The sequence below is a fragment of the Marmota monax genome, unplaced genomic scaffold (assembly GCF_021218885.2).
Source record: "Marmota monax isolate L192 unplaced genomic scaffold, Marmota_monax_Labrador192_F-V1.1 WCK01_AAM20220418_F8-fsc00207, whole genome shotgun sequence".
Classification (NCBI taxonomy): domain Eukaryota; kingdom Metazoa; phylum Chordata; class Mammalia; order Rodentia; family Sciuridae; genus Marmota; species Marmota monax.
Window position 1 is genome coordinate 2,820,266 of NW_026692713.1, and position 19,673 is coordinate 2,839,938.

The 19,673-nt window shown below is 34.7% G+C and overlaps 2 protein-coding genes across 4 annotated transcripts in view; both read left to right on the plus strand.

Moving 5' to 3' along the window:
• Positions 1 to 17,053, plus strand: part of Zfand4 (zinc finger AN1-type containing 4) — a 105,452-nt gene extending 88,399 nt beyond the window's left edge. For 2 of the 3 annotated variants that reach the window (XM_046446755.2, XM_046446756.2), the window contains exons 7-11: positions 4,020 to 4,085; positions 6,213 to 7,379; positions 7,908 to 7,962; positions 14,920 to 15,037; positions 16,101 to 17,053. In XM_046446755.2, the coding sequence (XP_046302711.1) occupies positions 4,020 to 4,085; positions 6,213 to 7,379; positions 7,908 to 7,962; positions 14,920 to 15,037; positions 16,101 to 16,236 (1,542 nt within the window). In that variant the 3' untranslated portion in view covers positions 16,237 to 17,053. The remainder of the gene's footprint in view (positions 1 to 4,019; positions 4,086 to 6,212; positions 7,380 to 7,907; positions 7,963 to 14,919; positions 15,038 to 16,100) is intronic. The other variant, XM_058580015.1, reaches the window with a different exon arrangement.
• Positions 1 to 19,673, plus strand: part of Marchf8 (membrane associated ring-CH-type finger 8) — a 238,547-nt gene that overhangs the window by 67,152 nt on the left and 151,722 nt on the right. The window lies entirely within an intron of this gene.

Consider the following 19,673-nt stretch of genomic DNA (forward strand, 5'->3'; position numbering starts at 1 on the left):
TTTGTTTCATTTTGTCTCCCTCCTCTCCTTTTAAAAAAATATTTTTTAGTTGTAGATGGACACAATACCTTTATTTTATTTATTTATTTTTATGTGGTACTGAGGATTGAACCCAATGCCTTACGTGTGCTGAGTAAGCATTCTTCCACTGAGCTACAACCCCCTTCCTTTTTAATATTAATTTTATTTAATTTTCATCTATATACTTTTTTGTTAGTCTTATATTCTTAGGCTGGTTCCTTTAAGTGGTTAACTTAGAGATTATATACTGTACATCTTTGATTTATTGCAGTCTTATAAAAATGATTCCTTCTATTTTCTTGTTAATGCCCAAATCCTAGAATACCAACTTCATTATACTTCCAACAACTTTTATGTCATTGTGGCCAAGCATTTAAGTGTCTACATGTATTTTGAACACCCCCCCCCAATTTATTTATTTATGTATTTTTCACAGTGCTGAGGATTGAACCCAGGGCTTCATGCATGCCACGCAAATACTCTACCACTGAGCCACATCCTCAGCCCCCTCTAGTTGTTTTATATTGCCAATATTCAGTTATTTATTTATTATATTTATTTTTTATTTGTAGTTGGGCACAATACCTTCATTTTATTTAATTTTGTTTATGTGGTGCTGAGGATCAAACCCAGGGCCTCGCATGTGGTAGGCAAGCACTCTGCCACTGAGCCACAACCCCAGCTCTCTTCAGTTATTTATATTTCCCTATACATTCACCTTTTCTTTTATGTTTATTATTTTTAGTTATCTATGACAGCAGAATCAATTTTGATATGATTACATAAGCATGGAATATATCTTACTCTAGTTAGACTCCCGTTCTTATGGATAGTAAATGGTTTGGGAATTCACTGTGTTGTTTGCTTTCTCTCTCTTTTCTTTTTTTGGGACCAGGGATTGAATCCAGGGGTGCTTTACCACTCAGATACATCCCCAGCCCTTCTTATTTTTAATTTTGATACAAGGTCTCGCTAAGTTGCTGAGGCTGGCTTTGAACTTGTGATCCTCCTTTCTCAACCTCCTGAGTCACTTGGATTACAGGTGTGCGCCACCACACCCAGCTCATATTCACCTTTTCTGTTATCACTTGTTCTTTCCTGTAGTTATGTATTTCCTTCAATTATTTTACCTCTTATGGAATTATTTCTTTTTTTAAAGATTTCTGGCAATGAATTTTCAGCATTTTTCTGAAAACTTATTTGCTTTATTTCTTTTAATTTTGAAAAATGTTTAATTTCTCAGAAATAAGACTACTACAGTGAAGATCAACATATACTATACCAAGGCTGGGGATGTAGCTCAGTGATAAAGCATATGTCTGGCATGTGCAAGGCCCTGGGTTCCATCTGCAGCATTGGAAACACACAAACACACACACACACACACACACATACACACTTTACCTGGATTCACTAATTAATGCCTTCTCACATTTGCTTTTTCTCCCTAATTTTTTCCTCTGATTTGTTTGGGAATTAATTGTAGATATTATGACACTTTTGAAATATTTCATTTACCATGTATCTCCTAAGAATAAGGGCTTTCTCCTTCTCTTTCCATGCAATTAACATGCTCATAAAATGTGTCACTGATGCACATTATGTCATCTGTATTCATATTTTCCACATCTAAATAATATGCTTTGATAGCATTTTGTTTTGTTTTGTTTTCAATCAAGAATCACATAGCCACGTACTCTGGCACATGTCTCTAGTTCCAGCTACTAGGGAGGCCAAGGCAGGTAGATTGCTTCAGTCTAAGAGTGCAGTGCTAGTATGGGCAACAGCATGACTGTATCTCAAAAATAAAATAAAATAAAATAAATCTGCATTGCATTTAGATGTAATGTTTGCTTAGACAATTTGGTTAAACAATTATTTTTTAACTTTATTTGGACATTCATATCAGGTATTTTAAGAGTATAGGCCCATTATTTTACAGAATATCCCTCAATATGGATTTGTCTGATAGTTTTATCATGCAGGTTAAAACATTTTTGCTAGAAATATTTCAAAGATGATATATTTTTCTCAGTTAACACATCAGTGGGAACGTGTCAACTTGTAGGATTTTAATTACTACAAAATACTAGTAATACTAATAATAGTAATACAATGTCAATTTGCAGTACTTTAATTGTTTTTAAAGTAAATTTATGATTTTTGTTAGTATATAATTTTTGTCAGTACAAAAATAATTTAATGGATTGCTAGTTTTATTTCATGGAAATTGGACAATATTGTTAACATTTCTACTTAATAGAATTTTATTCATTGAGATTCAATATCACTTTTCATATATATTCTATGTGTATTTCAAAGGTATTTTCTAATTTAAGTGTAAAAGTTTGGTATTTATATCTATAAAATCAACCTTAATAATAGGTTGTTTGGATCTGCTGTTTTCTTTTTTTTAACTTGTCCACTTAATCTTTTGGAATGAAAATAATGATACATGAAAGTCTATAATTAGAAGCTTTCTGTGCATATCTCTTTTCATCTCCCATAGTTTTTTGTTTTAAGGAGATAGATGCTGTGTGACTTGGTACATAAATACTAGTAGCATATTTTCATTGTACTGCAAATCCTAAAATGTTATAAAATATTTTCTTTATGTCATATCTTTAGCATCTTTACCCTTAAACTTTCCTTGCCTAATATCAGGACCATATACCATCAATATCTTTTAACTCCTACTTATTAATGACCATCAGTGTATTAAGTGACAGTAAACTTCTTTTTTCTCCAAATGTGCATTCCTTATACCCACTGATATTTTCGTTTCAATGACATATATACCATGCTTACTATCAATCTTTTTTTTACTAAAGTTTCTCTATACTTTTTGGTTAGTAAATTCTTCAAAAAGGTTTATAAGAACAGAAATTACTGAGTTTTTGCATGTTCGGAACCTTTTCTTTACCCTTTAACTGAGTGTAAAATGTGATTTGATTTCCCAGGCGTTTCTGTAAAATTTTGCTCCATTTTTGTCTTACTTCCTATATTGCCATTGAGAAATCCAGTTGACAATCCCACTTATTTTCTTTGTAAATGACTTAATTTAGGATAGTCTTAGAATTTACTGTTCTGGGTCAATTTTCACAGTACATTGAGTAGTTTTTAAAATATTTTTTTAGTTGTAGATGGACAAAATATCTTTATTTTATTTGTTTAAACAAAATAAAGTCTTTTTTAACATAATGATTCAAGTCTTATTTCAGGACAATTTTTTATAATGTATATATTAGTTTTTAAATGTTTTCTAGGGACTTCCTTTATACACATATTGGAATGTCTTTGTCTTCTATTCAACTACTTTTTCTCATTTTAAATTCTTATTTTAATTTTCTTGCCTGTTTTCATATCTTTTTCCACTATTCTTTTTTTCCTATTTTTTTAAGTTGTAGATGGGTACAGTACCTTTATTTTATTTATTTATTGTTATGTGGTACTGAGGCTTGAACCCAGTGCCTCACACATGCTAGGTAAGCACTCTACCACTGAGCCACAACCCTGACCCCTTCCCAATATTCTTTATTAAATATTCAGTAGAATCTAGTCTCCTTGTGTAACTGATAATTTACTCTTCATTTTAACATGATTTCATTTTCTGGAGATTATTTCTAGGCCTGATATTTATATCACTCTGTTGTTCATTGTGTCTTCAGTTTTGAGATTTACTGTTTGGTATGACTTTTTTTCCCCATAGTACTAGAGATGAACCTTGTGTTTTTTATTTTGAGACAGAGTCTCCCTAAATTGCCAAGGCTAGTCTCAAACTTGTAATCCTTCTGCCTTAGCCTCCCAAGTAAAGTGAGAATATAGGTATGTGCCACTTGATATAATTTTTTAAAAAATACATGCAAATACTAACTTAAGCTTATCTGATTCAGTTTGGAGTGTTGTGATGCAGTGGTCTTTCACTTCATTGTGTTGGGAGAAAATTTTAAGTAGTTGAAATATTCTAATTCTCACTTTTTTCTGTTTTATTTTTATAGTTTTTATGGATTTGGTGTGCCCTTTTCTTTTTCTTTTCTGATTTTTCCCATAATTTTATTTATTTGGTAAGTATTAATAGTTGTGGTTAATATACTAAAGTGAGAGTTTTGTATTGTATTCAAGTTTTTTTGTTTTCTTTCCTTTTTTTAATGGGATTGGGTTCAGTCCCAGAGACACTCCACCCCTGAGCTATATCACTGGTTCTTTTTTATTCTTTAAATTTTGAGATAAGGTTTCACTAAATTGCTGAGGCTATCCTCTAATTTTTTATCCTCTTACCTCAGCCTCCTAAGTTGCTGAGATTACAGGCGTGTGCCACACAACTGTTTAATTTTTTAGTTGTTTTAATCAGTGGCACTCTTTTCTTTGAGGGAATTCTTAGTGTGTGTTCTGATTTTTGTGATTCACTTTTTAATGTTTTTATTAGTGCATTATAGTTATATATGATCGTGGGGTTCATTGTGGCATATTGATACATGCATATAACATAATTTGGTCCAATTTATTTCCCAGTGATTTCTCTTTTCCACCCCTTCTCCATCCCCCAATTCACTTCCTCTGCCAGTGTCCCTTGAATTCATTTATTTTTTTTAAATTTGTGCATTATAATTTGTGATTTACTTTTGTTTCTCTATGATCTTTGCTTTCCTCTTTTTGCTTCTTCTTTACATTTATTCTTGAAAGGTACCTTGCCCTTCTGATTTACTCTTCTTTATTCCTTCCTCCCATGAATAATACTATCTCCTTGGGTACTAAATTATTTCAGGTTGCTTCCTTTTGATTTCCTTGTAGACTCTGTTAATCAGCTTTTTGTCTCTGTGTCTAAAATACCTGATAAGAACAACTTATAAGAGGAAGTGTTTAGTTTAGGCTTATAGTTTCAGAGGTTCAATGCATGAGTGGGCCCACTCCATCACTATGGGCCCAAGGTGAGGCAGAACATCATGACAGAAGGGCATGATGGAAGAAAATTGCTCAGCTTCTGGATACTGGGAAGCAGAGGGTGTGGGGAAGGGTTCAGGGACAGATATATGCCAAGACCACACCCCTAGTGATATAACTCCTCCAGCTATACCCTACTTGCCTAACCACCCAGTTGTTCATGCATATTATTATTATTATTATGAGGGTACCAGGGATTGAACTCAGGGGTACTTGACTACTGAGCCACACCCCCATCCCTATTTTGTATTTTATTCAGAGACAGGGTCTCACTGAGTTGCTTAGTGCCTCGCTTTTTTGCTGAGGCTGACTTTGAACTTGTGATCTTCCTGTCTCAGCCTCCTGAGTCACTGGGACTACAGGCGTGTGCTTCCACACCCAGCAGTTCATGCATATTATTAATCCTTCAAATGGATTAATCCACTGATGAGGATACAGCTCTCATAGTCTATTAATTTCACCTCTAAACATTCCTGCATTGTCTAGTACATGACCTCTTCAGGGACATTAAAGATACAAAGCATAATATATCTCATGTTTGATATCCAAGATTTAGATCTTAGACCTTTTTCAGTATTTTTATAACAAGTATATTTTCTTTTTTATGGGTTCAGTTTTTGAAGCTACACTTTCTTGACACTCTACCACTGGCATAGGTTTTGCAGATAAGTCTTTTAGGTTTAGGTTTTTTCCTAATTCTTCTTTGAACTTCATATTACTTGAATCTCTCCCAGTTTGCTGAAGGGTGGGATATGGGTGATTTTATTTGATTATATTATTCATCTGTTTGGTTGTGGATTTTTTGTTATTTTGCTTTATTTTATTTTAGAGAATGCATGAAGATACTCAGATTTAGGCAACTGCTATTAATCTCTACAGCTTAGAATCATAATCTTCATTTAAAAAAAATTTATTTATGTATTTATTTCTTTTTCTGGTACTAGCAATTGAGCTCGTAGATGCTCTACCACCGAGGTACATCCTCATTCCTTTTTATTTTTTATTTTGAGATAAGGTCTTGCTAAGTTGCTAAGGCTGGCCTTTAACTTGTGATCTTTCTGCCTCAGCCTCCCAAGTTGCTGGGAGTAGAGGCAAGCACCACTGTGCCCAGCTCATAACCTTCAGTTTTAAAGAGTATGTTTGGTGGATGTAGAGTTGCATACTATCCAGAGAATGAGTCTAGGATAAAAGCAGCTACCAGAGGCAGCTCATCTGTGTAAAGGAATTATATATTCACTCTTTTCTTATAGCCTAAGAAAGTTGTCAAAGTAAAACCTCATCCACCTATAGCTTCTCGACCTTCTAGCAGTTCCACAGCAGCAGCACGCCACAGGTTGTTAAGAGTCCTGCCACACATTGGGCAATCTTGTTTATCTTCTCCTGGAAATGAATATCTACCAGAACCATCCAGGAAGGCAGCTGCAACTTTGGCAACTCAGCCCCCTGCAGATAGACCTATTTCGTCTCTCACTGGTGAAGCACTTAAGGAGGAGAATAACTGGGAGAGTAACACTCTGTCTCATCCTAGCAGTAACAGCAGACTGATACCTCAGGTACCCCATATGGAGTTGGAAAGTGGTGGAGAGCTTGCTGGTTCTGTTCTTGGATCATCCCTGCCCAGGCGGACAAAACACATTTCAGGGAACTTACCCTCTAATAACAAAGATGATAGTGTCTTATTTCCAACTTCAGAAAGGAGTGTACCTGGAGAATCACTTCTACTTAAAGTGGGTCCATTTGCCTCGGTTTCAGAAGGAAATGCTACTGAACAGAACAGTAGCTTAGAAGGCGTTCGAAAGGCAAACACAGAGCTCTTACTCACTAATGATGACAAAGGGTTGAGAGTCACAGAGCAGCATCTGAAACACGTTACACGAGTGTTGAGTGGTGAGTCAGTAGACACTGCAGTTCTCAACCACCGCGAATTAAGTCCTCACAAGAATGGACTGTTGTCACCACTTCGCTGTTCTGCTCCAATGCCACTGCGTAATTCTCTGGTGAAACCACAGAGACAGTCCAAATGTTTGGAGTCTGGGAACCTCCCTTCTGCTTCACAAAACACGCTCAGGTCATTGGATGTTCGAACCATGGCAGATTCTTCCTTCTCTAGGACTACTCGCTTTCGTGGTATTAAAGTTGATTCGCCTGGGAAAAGATCTGATATTATTTCCAAAGTTGAGGCTCGGGACATTACAGAAATAGCCAACAAGGCTTCCAAAGAGCCCGTTGGTTGTGTAAATAATGTCGGTTTTTTTGCTTCACTGGCGCAGAGCGCAAGAAAAGACAGTTTACAGAGCACACGTGGGGCAGGCAGGCTCCGGCCCTCTGGAATTGGTCTGTCTACAAACCTTCAGCATTTTCAGGAAGAAAGCCTTAGGAAAAGTTCTCCCCAGTCAGAACCTACAGATTTTTTTCTAGTAAGTGTTTTCATTTCAACATAATCTGGTAGTTATCCATGTAAGTTATTCATCATATTTAAAGTTTGATTTTTGTTTACAGAAAATAGGGGTCTAAGTTTGGACTTTTTTCATAAGTTTCTCTGAAAATATTTGCCTAGTTTATAAAAAATCTTTAAAAATTTTAAAAAATATTTTTATGATAAAATTTCAAATAATATTAGCCCCAGATTGAGAAGTGTGATTTGAAAATAAGTTCATATAAACAGTTTATTATATATTGCTAAATACTGAATGTTTTTACTAATATTTTTCTCAAAGTAGGAACTCTTATCTGAGCCATCAAATCTAAATAATAATAAGAATCATATTACTAAATGTGACAAGCAGTTTTCGAGTTAATTTGTTAATTAAACAAAGATAGATTAGATAATTTTCAATGGAAGCCCAATAGCATCTTAGTAATAAAATGCAAGTATTTCATGTTTGGTGATCTCTTCTATTCCCCATTGACTCACCTCTGTAGGTGTTTTTGTGTTTTAATTGTAGTCTGCCCGTGGTATTGGAATGAATGGAAATAATGCAGCAGCAGGGAAAAGAGTAGGTAAGCTATAGATTATTTTGAAAATAATATAAAGCTAATAATCACATTACTATGTATAATGTTGAATTTTCAAAGAGAAATGGGAAGAACATTTTCTATGGTATGTACAGAGTAAACTCTCTCCCTAAACTTTATTCCAGTTCAGAAATTCATTATGTGAACTGAAGAATAAAACAGAATTGAAATTGACATCCTTTGTCTGGGAAAAGATATGGTCTATATGAAAAAAACAAGATTATTGAAGAATTAACATATAGTTCCCATCCCCTAGTGGCTGGCCACTCTTGAGTCCTGATGGGATACTGAATGGGCTTTGAGGAATTACTCTAGAAAGATGTTTTTAACATCATTGCTTCAGTATCAAGGGTAAGACTCTCTTTTTGATGGACTGATAGTTATTTCTGGATAAAAGAAAAAAAATAGGTGGGCTCAGTGGCATATATACCTGTAATGCCAGTGACTTGGGAGGCTGAGGCAGGAGGTTCACAAGTTTGAGGCCAGCCTCAACAACTTAGCAAGACACTGTCTGAAAATAAAAAGTTAAAAAAAAAAAGGACTTTGGGATGTAGCTTAGTGGTGAAGTGCTCCTGGGTTCAATCTCTAGTACTAAAAAAGAAAAAGAAAGGAGCAATCTCTAGGACTAGCCCTGTCTAAAACATAGTAGCAGGAGTGACTATAACATTAGTATTTCCTCCTACCAGTAAGTGCTGTCACCTTAAAGTTGCACTAATCAGTCAGTATTTTCAAGGATAGGGAAGCTATTCCTATCTTCTTTTGTTTTAATATCCAGACCAGAGTTGGGAAATTCATTATCCAAGATGTGCCACCTTTATATATTATAGTTATCATGTGAGTTTTATGTTTTTAAGAGATACTTAGGATTTGTTTTCCATTTCTGTGTAAGGGCTGATATTATGGAGTCTTAATATATCTTCTTACTTTTTCAAATTTTTTGTGTAGTAATTTTACTTTTTTCACAAATTTTACTTTTTTAATAATTTAAGTATACAGTTTCTTTGCATTAAGTATATTCCCATTATTGGGCAACCATAACCACCATCTATCTCCAGAACTCTTTTCATCTTACAAAACTGAAACTTTGCATAGGCACAATATAGGAAAACCCCATCTCAAAAACAAAACAAAAACAAAAAAGAACCACCAAGTCCTTATTTTCTCCCTCCCTGCTTCCCTCAGCAACCACTCTTAAGTACCATATAAGTGTATATAGTATTTGTCTTTTTGTGACTGGCTTATTTCACTTATCATAATGTCTTCAAGGTTTATCTGTGTTGTAGCACATGTCAACATTTTCTTCCTTTTTAAGGCATATATTCCATTGTTTTATGTAGCACAGTTTGCTTATCCATTCATCAGTCAGTAATACACCTGTGTTGATTCCACATTTTATCTAGAGTGAGTAATAGTGCTGCGAACTTGAGATACTACTTTAAATTCCTTGGGGTGTATATCAGAAATGAAACTGCTGGATCATATGGTACTTTATTTTTCTCTTTTTTTTGTACTGGGGATTGAACCAAGGGCATAGTACCTCTGAGCTAAATTACCAGCCCTTTTTGTTTTTTATTTTAACACAGGGCCTTGCTAAGTTGCTGGGGCCAGCCTTGAATTTGCAGTCTTCCTGTCTCAACTTCTTGAGTTACTGGGATTACAGGTGTGTGCTACCACACCTGATTTATTTTTAATTTTTTGAGGAATCACCATATTATTTTCCCACTAATAGTGCACAGGATTCCAGTTCTCCTTGTTTGTACTTGTTTTCTGGTTTTGTTTTCCAAACAGCCATTTTAATGAGTGTAAGGTGATATGTAATGTGGTTTTGATTTGCATTTCTTTATTTTTTATTCATTTATAATTTTTAAAAATTTTGAGACGAGATCTTCCTAAGTGTCTTAGGGCCTCACTAAGTTGCTGAGACTGGTCTTAACTTGTGATCCCCTTGCCTTGGCCTCCCAAATTGCTGGGATTATAGGCATGTGCCAGGGTACCTAGCTTGATTTACTTTTCTGTAATGATTAGTGATATCATCAATTCTCTAATTAGTGATGTTGATTGCCTCATTGGCTAAATTTCAGGTGTTTCTGGCCATTAGTATATCTTTAGAGAAATATCTATTCCTATCCTTTATACATTTTTTAATCAGGCTGGTTGTTTTGTATTATTGGATTTTACAAGTCATTTATGTGTTCTAGAAATTAAGCCTTTATCATGAAATTATTTGCAAACTTTTCTCCACTTTTTTTTTCTCTACTTTTTTTTTCTGGCACTGGAGATTGAACCCAGGGGCACTTTATCACTGAGTTTTATCCCCAACCCTTTTATTTTATTTTTGCATTTTGAGACAGGGTCTTGCCAAGCTGCTTAAGGTTTCACTAAGTTTCTGAGGCTGGTCTTAAACTTCGCAATCTTCTTGCTTCAGCCTCCTAAATTGCTAGGATTATAGGTAAGTGCTGCTATGCCTAAACTTTTTACTCTCTTAAAAAGTGTCTTTTGTTGCACAAGTTTTTAATTTTCATGAAATCCAGTTTGTGTATTTTCCCCTTTGTCACTCGTGTCTTTGGTGTCATATTCTAGATATCTAGTATCATGAAAGTTTTCTCATGTTGTTTTCTTCTAGATGTTTTATAGTTGTAGGCCATACATTTAGATCTTTGATCCATTTTAAGTTGATTTTTGAATATGATATTAGATGATAGCCCAGCTTTATTTTGTTATAATGCGGGCATCTAGTTTTCCTAGTACCATTTATTGAAAAGACTACTCTTCCCTTAATAAAGGTGCCAAATCTTGCCAGATCTTTGCACCTTTGTTGAAAGTTATTTGACCTCATAGATGAGGGTTTATTTCTTAGGTCTTTATTCTCTTCCATTGGTCTATATATGTATATGCCAGTGCCACAATGTTTTGATTACTGTAATATATCCACTTTTTAAAATTTTTTTTTTAGTTGTAGATGAACATAATTCCTTTATTTTGTTTATTTATATGTGGTGCTGAGGATCGAACCCAGGGCCTCCTACGTGCTAGGCGAGCACACTACTGCTGAGCCACAACCCAGTTCTGTGATATATCCACTTTTAATGTTATAGTTTTTCCTTGACATACTGTGCTGTCCTAATTCACAGTAAAGCCTTTTAGTAATTTGCATCTTTCATCTACTCCATCCGTCTTAATGTAGGTTTCAGTGCTTTCTTCTCTTCTTGCTGATCTTCTGAATTGCTAATCCTGAGGTCACCAAAGATCTCCATAATTTCAAAATCAGCGGGTGCTCTGTAGAATTACCTTACTTGGTCTTTGTATTTGAAATATTTTTTCTTTTTTCTTATTTTCTAATGTGGCACTAGACATCGAATCCAGAGCCTTATGCTTGCTAAGCAAGTGCTTTACCACTGAGCTACATTTCTTTCTTTTTAATTCTTGGCTATTATGTTATTATAGATTTTTATTTTGAGGGCTGGGGATATAGCTCAGTTGGTAGAGTGCTTGCTTTGAATGTACAAGGCCCTGGGTTTGGTCTCTAGTGCCACACACACAAAAAAAAATCACAACAGATTTTTATTTTGATTTGCTATTATTTTTGTCTTTTTAAAAAATTACTTTGGCAGTGCTTGGGATTAAAGCCACCATGCTAGACAAATGCTCTACCACTGAGTTTTACCCCAAGCCTCTATCTTTTTTAACCTTAGTTTTATTCTATACATCAACATTATTTTATGAAATTTTTCTTTATGCATGTAATACACATTTGTGAGGAAGCTTCAGAGAAGAGTTGAGGATTGATGATGTCTTACAGGATAAGTAGAATTTTAATAGGTTGGCATGTGATGTAGAGAATTTTGGAAAAAGACTTTGGATGTGAACGGACCCAGTACATCATTCAGGGTTGGTATGACATGGTAAATAGTAGGAAATGGCTCTGGAAAGTTATAAACCATCATATTGGACATGTAAGGCTTTCATTGCCAGACAAAGGAATATTAGGAAAATTAGTGATGGAGTAGATGACTAATAAATAGTTGTCTTTGGGTAGAAGAATATATAGAAACAGTTTTCATAGGAGATGGCAGATGTTTTTATGCCACCTAATTCTGTCACTGATATGTTCTTTTTTTAAAAAAAAATCTATTCTTAAGTTTTAGGTGGATACAATATCTTATTTTACTTTATGTAGTGCTGAGGATGGAACCCAGTGCCTTGTGCATGCTAGGTGAGCGCTCTAACACTGAGCCACAACCCCAGCCCACTAATATGTTCTTTATGTCTGCACATTCACAATAGTTCTTGAATGAAAAAATTTGGAAAATATTGAGTTCAAGAATCTCCTACAGAAAGAAAAATGAAAATGTGATTGCACCGAACTAATTTATAATCAGTAGTTTTCTTTGACCCACCATTGTTTTAGAAAGAATATCCTAAGCCTGAGCTTCAAAGGTGGTTGAAAATAAATGTGCTTCTGTTAGGTATCTTGTATAGATGCCGTCCCTGTGGGTCCTGTGCAAGTTATTATTTATCTATCTATCTATTTATTTTGGTGCTGAGAATTGAACCCACCTAAGTAATAATTGTATCATTCTGAGTTATCTGGAGACTAATTTTTGGTGTAAGTTTTACTTTATTGACTTACTAAGTTTCTTCATTGGTCTTCTTATGAATGCTAAGTATACCCTCTTACCACTGAGATACATCCCAATTCATCAGATAAGCTCAAAGCTACTGTCCATACTTGTTAAAAATAATAGGGACTCACAAATGCTTGATGGCACTTATCAAAGGCCAATAAAAATAGTAAGAACAAGCAGAGGAATGAAAAGAAAAGTGGGAGAGTGTCAATGGTTCTGGCACCTGTGAAGTTCTAATCAACTACTATGAAAAAGTATGAGAGGCCTGAGTTTAATATTTATTAGGCAGATGAAAGACTATGAAAACTCTATTTAAAGATTAAAAATTCAGATTTACAGTTAATTGATGCTATATCTTTTGCCACAATACAGATTGGGTGCTCAATATACAAGCCCAACAAAATTGAGTCTGCTTTACTATCAGTCTGTAAAATGTACTCCCAGTTCTTGCACAAAACTGGAAAAAACTTGAAAGAAGTAACTGAATGACTCCTAATGGCTCCTACGCACCAATTCAATAAGAGCTTTTTTTCTCAGTGCACTTAGAATTACCAGGAACATTTCACAAAGGTGATATGGGGTACTTTTTACCTCTTAAAAATATAAATACAAAGAGAGAATTGGGCTGAGCACAGGGGCTCACACCTGTAATCCCAGTGGCTTGGGAGGCTAAGGCAGGAGGATCACAAGTTCAACCCAGCCTCAGCAAAATGAGGCACTAAGCAACTCAGTAAGACCTGTCTTTAAATAAAATACAAAATAGGGATGTGGCTCAGTGGTCGAGTGCCCCTGGGTTCAATCCCAGTACCCTCTCCCAAAGGGTTTGTTGATTTTGGTCAATTCTAAAGACATTTAAGTTAATAATCAAACAAATTTATTTCATTCACATGAAATATGCCATCATCATCATCATCATCACCAATCATTTAGTACTAGGGATTGAACCCAGTGGTGCTCTACCACTGAACTATATCCTCAGCCGTTTTTATTTTATTTTTTCTTGAGACAAAGTCTTAAGACTTACTAAGTCTTAACTGGCCTCCTTCATGAAAAGCTATGGGAATCTTTTCAAAATTACAGCAGATGTCACAGAATTCTTCATAGGACTTATGAGTTCACATTGAAAGAAATTCAAAGGGTAAGGACTTTGTGCATGTTATGAAAATGGGAAAAATCATCATTATTGCCATCATGTTTCTCTCCTGAAATGGGTAGAATTTATTCATCAGCCTCCAACTTGAGATCCTTCTCCTTCAACCTCCTGAATCACTGGAATTGCAGGTGACCACACCTGGCGAGATATTCTCTTATTTTTAAGAAGAAAAAGAAAAAAAATCAAGTTACAATAGTATAGAATTTACTAAAATTTTTGGTGCTGGGGCCTTGAACATGCTAGGCAAAAGCTCTACCACTGAGATAAATCCCCAGCCCCTAATAATTTTTTCTGTAAAACTATACTTTTTAAAAAAGTAATACTGTGAGATCAAGCTGTGTACTGTGTTAGTCACTATTTATAACATTTATATCATTATAACATTTAAATTTTTCAGAGTGCTTTTTTATATGTGAACTGATTTTGACTTTAAAGCACTTAGTAACAGAGAAAAATACATGTTCTTTTAATTTTAAAATTATTAAATTTTGGAAGAATGAAATTTGAAACAATGAAAGTTGCTCATTGTTGAGAATTTACTTTCTGTGGTAGCTTATCACTAAAAGAAAAGCCCCATGATCCTCTGATATACCTCAATGTTGGCAGGATGATTGCTTTGCAAAGACATTGTTCTCAGGGGAATCATCAAGGACAACTTTGAACCAGATACTTTTCTTGATCTCTTCAATGTTTGGTATACTATATGTAAGCTGATTATCCTCAGATCTAATCAGCAAAGTGTTGGTTTATACAAGAAGTCTTAAAAAATATTGTCTTAGTATCAGTAGAATCCTATCACATCTTAAAAAAAATTTAGGAAACTACTCCTGCAACTTGTAGGTTCTGTAAATAATTTTCAATATAAAAATTGTATAAAGCTGGGTGTAGTAGCACATGCCTATAATCCTAGCTACTGAAGAGCCTAAGGCAGGAGGATCACAAGTTTGAGGCCAACCTAGCACTTTGGCAAAGGACTATGGGTAGAGCTCAGTGGTAGAGCACCCCTGGATTCAATCCCTATTATGCAAAAAAGAAAATGATACAAATTAAATTCTTACATCATAGATGTTTATCATTACAGGAATGTGTCTTGTGTTTTGCTTAGTGATATTCACATTTAGAATTTAATGCCTATATTAATCAAGATGTCCTTTCTCTAAACAGGGGAATGTACCCATCACCTCCCACCTGTGAAAGCCCCTCTTCAAACAAAGAAAAAAACAACAAAGCATTGTTTTCTTTGTGGAAAGAAAACTGGACTGGCTACTAGCTACGAATGCAGGCAGGTTGGCCAGCTGGAGAAGCTAAGATGCTTTCTCTGTTGTGACCCAGCATGGGGATTATGCAAAATAAAACATTATTTAAATTGGCCATTCATAACATCAAGCTGATGTTCAAGTAGCAACCTTCAGTTGAATTCCTAATTGACTGAAGTAAAGAGCAAGTAGATAGTTAATGAATTTCCAAAAGGCAAAAGCAGATCTTCCACTACCCAATAAGCCAATAGGACAGAATGGACCTTCTTTGTTCTTTGTTAATACACTTGGTTTTTGTTTGACTATTACCTACAAGAACCCCTTCTCCAATATTCTATTTTAAATAGCCAAAAAAAGGACTGAATTTAATTTACTGTGAATTTTAACAATTATATGGTTCACTCATTTCAAAACAGATCACTGTTCTTTTAATAATATATTTTTTTCTTCCCACAACTATGTCTTTTATTAGCATTGATTGATATCTTTATCTGCCCTTAGGATTAGGCCAAGCATTGAAAATAATTGCTACTTTTTAGAATGTATCAGGTCCAACTGAAAACAGCCTATCTTATTGCTCAAAGCATTTATTTTAATTTTTTTTTGTGGTACTAGGGATTGAACCCAGGGCCTCACAAAGCTATATAAGTGCTGTACCACTGAGCTATGCCCCAGCCCTAGAAACATTTTTTAAAAATCCTTTTATGGCATAGTTATCTTTTATATAATCTAATTTTTTCATGAAATAAAATTTCTTAGAAATTTAGCGTTCTTTCCAGGTTTAAATATAAGAGATATGGTGGACATATTTATCAGCTTTTGAAATTTTACTACTCCAGAAAGGCATACACCCTATTTCGTTCCATAGTGGATTCTTTATTATAAACTTCATTCATAGACAATTAACTTGTTTTGTTTGGGAGGGGTCTCTGTGCTTATAAGTGGAAGGGAAATGTCAGCACTGAGATTGCTAAGGAGATCCAAAGGGCTCCTGTTGGAATACCTGAAGTCAAGCATCTGTCTCTCTCCCAAAGAGATGAGCCTTTCATAGAAATGTGACTATTCACATAAACTCTTTTTGTGCTTTAGATGTGGAAACAACTTCTGTGCATCTCATCGCTATGCAGAAACTCACGGCTGCACCTATGATTACAAGAGTGCAGGGAGGAGATACTTGCAGGAGGCAAATCCTGTGGTTAATGCACCAAAACTTCCAAAAATCTAACTCTTCCTCTGCATCTTACTGTTCTGCCTGAGGAATCGTATTATATTAACAGAAGAAATATTGTTTAGACTGCATTATTTTTATTTGACTCCAAAAAGATTTGCCAAGTAACAAAAGCATATAACGCATATTGTTGGAGGATGAGAACACTACTCTATTTGATGTCTTTATTCTTTGGTGAATCAAAAGTTTTAAAAGTAGTTTTAAAAACTTTGCACTATAATGATTTAGCTTTGTTATTGCATGTCTGTGTTAAGTGTTTTATGTTTGATTTTGCAATTTTACTAGACAAGTCTTCAAAAGATGCACTTTAGGAAGTTAATATTGACTGTGTAACCAGGCCTCCATGTTGTACAGAAATGAGTGGTTGTGTAATGTCTCTACTCAAATTGACCAAGTTTTTTCTTTTGTGTTGGGGGGGCAGGTGGGGACTTTTTTTTAAATCCCATGTGTGGAAGTTTATGGGGTTTACTAGCAAGTTCTTATTTATTTCAAACTACTTTTTGTAAAAAAGAACTTTTAGCTTTCCAGTGTGGTTTTTAACACATATATATTTCTTCCATATTCACATTGGCATTCAGATATGCATCTATTCCATAAAACACATCATGTTAATCATAGTATATATTCTTAAAGTACTACTTCTTAAATGGTAGTTTTAAAATAGATGTCCCACTTATTGCCATTAAACACAAAAACTGTTTCATTTTCCAAAAAATGGCTGCATTTAAAACAAAATGTCACAGCTTGGTTTATTTTTTCTTTGTTGAGTGCTACTACCAAGAGAAATTCAAATAAATATTCTATTTCACTATGAGTTCGGCTATTTGATTATTTACAAAATTTTCTTTTATAAATACCTTTTCTTGCCAGGAGCAATGGAACATGCCTATAATTCCAGGGACTTTGGAAGCCAAGGCAGGAAGATTTTAAGTTTGAAGCCAGCCTCAGCTATTTAGCAAGACCTCAGCAAATCAGTGAGATCCTGACATAAAATAAAAAGGGCTGGGAATATAGCTTAGTATATCCTTAATACACACAAAAAAGCTTTTATATTTTATGTATCTAAAACCATATATGACAAAAGTAGTTTTCAAATTTTTTACGAACATTAAGCATTTTTTATATTAAATGTTTTAAAATATGTAACTTTTCATGATGTGAAATATTTTCAAGTTATATTTAGTACAATTTAGTCATCTAACATGGGAAATTACAATACTCAGATGTTTTTTTCAGGGGTATTACTTGTGGAGGTATTTAATTATAAAAAAACAAGGCAGGAGCTAAGCACAGTGGTATATTCTCTAATCCCAGTGACTTGGGAGTTTGAGGCAGGAGGATTGCAAGTTTGAGGCCAGCCTTAGAAACTTAGTGAGACCTTGTCTCAAAAAATGTTAGAAAGGACTGGGATGTATTGAAAACAAAACAAAAAACAACAAAAAAAAGACAGGAGCTAGACACAGTGATACATGCCTGTAGTCCTAGCTACTCAGGAGACAGGGGGATGGGGATCCCTTGAGTCTAGAAGTTCAGAACCAACCTGGACATAATAGCAACAATAAATACATAAATAATGAAAGATAGGTATTTATTTTCTTATGTGTTTAATGTGGTTCTAAGACATCAAATGATTAAATTTTGCATCTAGCACTATTTCTCAAACCATGGCCTCTTTTGTACTCCAGAAACAGGGAGATAATTTTAGGTTAACATGGATAAACATTTTTTTTTTGCAATATTTCAGATTGAACCTAGGTGTGCTCTATCACTGAGCAACATCCCTAACCTTTTATATTTTTAATTTTGAGACAGGGTCTCACTAAATTGCCCAGACTGGTCTCAAACTTGCAATGCTCCTGCCTCAGCCTCCCAAGTTGTTGGGATTACAGGCGTGTACCACCACATCCAGCTTGGTAAACATTTTTTAATAGACATATTTTAATGTGTCTCAGAAAAACATAATTGTAAGCAGTAAAAGTTGAAAGTCAAGTAAAATAAATGATTTAATTTTAAATAAGTTGGTTGAAAATTAACAAGAGTACATATAACAAAAATTAAAAAACACTTGGATGACTGAAATTTAGGAAATGAAGGTATGGTATTTTTTTTAAAAGATATTTTTGAGATACTGATGGACCTTTATTTTATTCATTTATTTATATGCGGTGCTGAGGCTCAAACCCAGTGCTTCACACATGCTAGGCAAACGCTCAACCACTGAGCCACAACCTCAGCCCGAAGGTATGGTATTTTAACTTTAAAGGATTGATGGAAGTAATATGCACAGTTTTAGAAAAACTATATAAGAGTAAAAATTATATGTAAAAATTTCATTGTAGACCCCAATCTTTTCTAATAATCAGTTTTAGGTTTCCCATTTTAGTAATTGCCATCATAAGACCAGTAGTGTGTTTTAGACATTAATTTGTTATATTTTATTATTAATGACAAGAATTTATCTTTATTATACATTAATGCTTCTCACTTTTTGTAAGCATGTTGGCCTGCTTAGGCTCCCAACAAAATAGCCCAGAAATTTGTTGTCTTACAAATTCTAGAGGCTGAACTTCCCAGATCAAGGCCCAACAGGATTGGTTTCTGATAAGAGAACTCTACCAGCCACTTTCTTAATATGTCTTCACATGGGCTTTTCTCAATGTGCATGCAAGTAATGAGGCTGAGGGAAAACCAGAGAGAGAGAGAGAGAGAGAGAGAGAGAGAGAGAGAGAGAGAGAAAGAAAGAGAAAGAACTCTTTGGATTCTCTGGGTTTTTTTTTTCAATTTTTTTTTAAAAAATAAACAACTGCAAATACATTACAATTCTTATTACATGTATACAGCACAATTTTTCATATCTCTGTATATAAAGTATGTTGACACCAATTCGTGTCTTCATACATGTACTTTGGATGATGATGTCTATCACATTCCACCATGCTTACTAATCCTCTTCCCCCTCCCTTTCCCTCCCACCCCTCTGCCCTATAAGTGTTGGCAAGGATGTGGGGAAAAAGGTACACTCATACATTGCTGGTAGCACTGCAAATTGGTGCAGCCAATATGGAAAGCAGTATGGAGATTCCTTGGTAATCTGGGAATAGAACCACCATTTGACCCAGATATCCCTCTCCTCTGTTTATACCCAAAAGACTTAAAAACAGCGTACTAGAGGGACACAGCCACATCAATGTTTATAGCAGCACAATTCACAATAACTAAACTGTGGAGCCAACCTAGGTGCCCTTCAGTGGATGAATGAATAAAAAACGTGGTATATATACACAATGGAATTTTACTCAGCAATAAAAGGGAATAAAATTATGGCATTTGCAGGTAAGTGGATGGCATTGGAGAAGATAATGCTAAGTGAAGTTAGCCAATCCCAAAAAGCCAAATGCAGAATGTTTTCTTTGATATAAGGAGGCTGACTCATG